Source organism: Nicotiana tomentosiformis, unplaced genomic scaffold (genome assembly GCF_000390325.3).
Source record: "Nicotiana tomentosiformis unplaced genomic scaffold, ASM39032v3 Un00141, whole genome shotgun sequence".
NCBI classification, from domain to species: Eukaryota; Viridiplantae; Streptophyta; class Magnoliopsida; order Solanales; family Solanaceae; genus Nicotiana; species Nicotiana tomentosiformis.
In genome coordinates, this window is record NW_027174700.1 from 9,832 (window position 1) to 12,489 (window position 2,658).

General features: G+C 41.8%; 1 protein-coding gene across 1 annotated transcript; it reads left to right on the forward strand.

Annotated features, from left to right (window-relative positions):
- The first annotated feature begins 656 nt into the window (after nucleotides 1-656).
- Nucleotides 657-1,001, forward strand: LOC138903911 (uncharacterized). Its single transcript, XM_070192487.1, has one exon. The coding sequence runs from the start codon at nucleotides 657-659 to the stop codon at nucleotides 999-1,001; it is 345 nt and encodes a 114-aa protein (XP_070048588.1).
- Nucleotides 1,002-2,658: the final 1,657 nt, after the last annotated feature.

Genomic DNA, 2,658 nt, shown 5'->3' on the forward strand with positions numbered 1-2,658 from the left:
ATAATCGTCCCTAAGGGACTTTACCTGCATACACACATGTCAATCTGAAGGAGCAGGGCCCGAATCAGCTTATGGCGGTGAGCCTGAGAAATGGATCTTGATTTAGAGCAAGAAATTGCTCGTGAGAGCCGGTCCTATGAAACAAATGTGACAGTGCCAATTGAGTTAGATGAGTCAAATGAACTAACAGAAGTAAGAGTGCAACCAGCCCAAGAGTAGATAAACAAGGAAAAAGAGGTTGCGGAGGAGACTGAGTAAGTGCAGGAGAAGGCATTAGACAAAGTGCCTGAGCAGGATCTAACTCAAGCTAGAGCAAAGAAGCGACCTCTGGCACCCTTCCTGCAGAGGTTGGCCAAATATTAGAAGGATGAACAGTACAAACATTTATGGAAATGTTTAAGAAAATTTAGGTAAACATTCCTTTAATTGATGCTCTGAGGGAGATGCCCGGTTATGAAAAAATGATAAAGGACTTGGTATCTCGTAAGTTCGACTTCCAAGACTTGGCAACTATCACGTTGACACAGACTTATAGTGTTGTTGTATCAAGACCTATAGCTAAGAAGTTATCCGACCCTGGAAGCTTTACAATTCCATGCACCATAGGTAGCTATGCATTTGCCAAAGCATAGTGTGATTTGGGAGCAAATATAAATATGATGCCATTGTCTATCTATAAAAAGTTAGGCATTGGAAGAGCAAGGCCCATATCCATGTTACTGCAGCTAGCTGACCGAATGGTGAAAAGGCCATCAGGTATACTTGACGATGTACTTGTGCAAGTTGGAAAATTCGTATTTCCAACAGATTTTGTCATTTTGGACTGCAAGGTTGATGAGGAGATTCACATAATTTTGGGAAGGTCGTTCTTTGCCACAGGGAGAGCTCTGATTGATTGTGAAACGGGGGAGCTAAAAATGAGGCTAAATAATGGAGAAATAACATTTAATGTGCAAAAGTCTATGCGGCAACCCGGTGAGTTTCCAAATTGCTCTTTGTAAAACACGGTGGATGTGATCATGGAGGAAGATGATGAGACACTTAATGCAAAAGAGCCTCTAACAGCCTGCCTTATGAACTTAGAAGAAGTAAATGGTGAGGACTTGGCGGAATGGGTGTTGGATCTTCAAGGGAAAGGGTATTGGGAAAGAGAGCAGGAATTTGAGCCTTTACACTTGGAAGAAAGAAAGAACCCTCCAGCCAAGCCATCGATCGAAGCACCACCACAATTGGAGCTGAAACCGCTACCATCTCACCTCAGGTATGCTTTCTTGGGACCTAATTCGACTTTACCTGTTATTATCTCATCTGGATTGTTAGATGTGCAGGTAGAACAATGTTTGCAAGTGTTGAAAGAGTGCAATAATGCAGTTGGTTGGACTATTGCAGACATTAAGGGTATCATCCTGGCCTTTTGCATGCATAAAATTCTACTGGAAGAAGGGCACAAATCTTCTAGAGAACATCAAAGAAGGTTGAACCCTAACATGAAGGAAATTGTAAAGAAGTGATCAAGTGGTTAGATGCGGGAATTATTTTTCCCATCTCAGATAGCAACTGGGTTAGCCCAGTTCAGTGGGTACCAAAGAATGGTGGGATACCTGTTTTGCAAAATGAGAACAATGAATTAATCTCAACAAAAATAGTCACAGGATGGTGAATTTGCATGGACTATAGAAGATTGAACAAGGCCACCCGAAAAGATCATTTCCCCTTATCGTTCATTGATCAGATTCTAGATAGGCATGGAGGTCCTATTTTTGCTTCTTGGATCGATACTCGGGGTACAACCAGATATCTATTGCCCCGGAGGATAGAGAGAAAACGTCATTCACCTGTCCATATGGCATTTGCGCTTTTCGGAGAATGTCGTTTGGCCTATGCAATGCACCCGCCACATTCCAAAGGTGCATGATGGCCACCTTCACAGATATGGGGATATAATGGAGGTTTTTATGGATGATTTCTTAGTGGTGGGAAATTCTTTTGATGATTGTCTTAGAAATCTGAAAAGAGTGTTGCGAAGATGTATGGAGACTAATCTGGTGCTGAACTGGGAAAAATGCCATTTTATGGTACATGAAGGTATATTCTTGGAACACCTAGTGTCAAGTAAGGGCATTGAGGTGGACCGTACCAAGATTGATGTAATAGAGAAGCTTCCACCACTCACTTCCGTTAAGGCAATAAGAAGTTTCCTTGGTCACGCCGATTTTTACAAGCGGTTTATAAAAGATGTTTCCAAGATTGCTAACCCTTTGTGTAAATTGCTTGGAATAAATCACCCTTTTGTGTTTTTTGATGACCGCATGGTAGTTTTTGAAGGATTGAAGAAGAGGCTAGTGTCTGCACCTATCATAGTTGCACACGACTGGGAGCAACCATTTGAGCTGATGTGTGATGCAAGTGACGATGCCATGGGAGGTACTTGGACAGAGAAAAGACAAAATCATGCATCCAATCTACTATGATAGTAGAACATTGAATGGCGCCCAACTAAATTACACAGTGATAGAAAAAGAGATTCTAGCAGTGGTGTTCGCATTTGACAAATTCTGGTCCTACTTGATAGGCTCGAAGGTAATTATTTATACTGACCATGCTACTCTCAGGTACCTAATTGATAAAAAGGAAGCAAAGTCGCACCTGTTTTGATGG

Coding starts and splice junctions, on each gene's coding strand:
- LOC138903911 (XM_070192487.1), top strand. CDS start 657: ATGATGCCATTGTCTATCTATAAAAAGTTAGGCATTGGAAGAGCAAGG.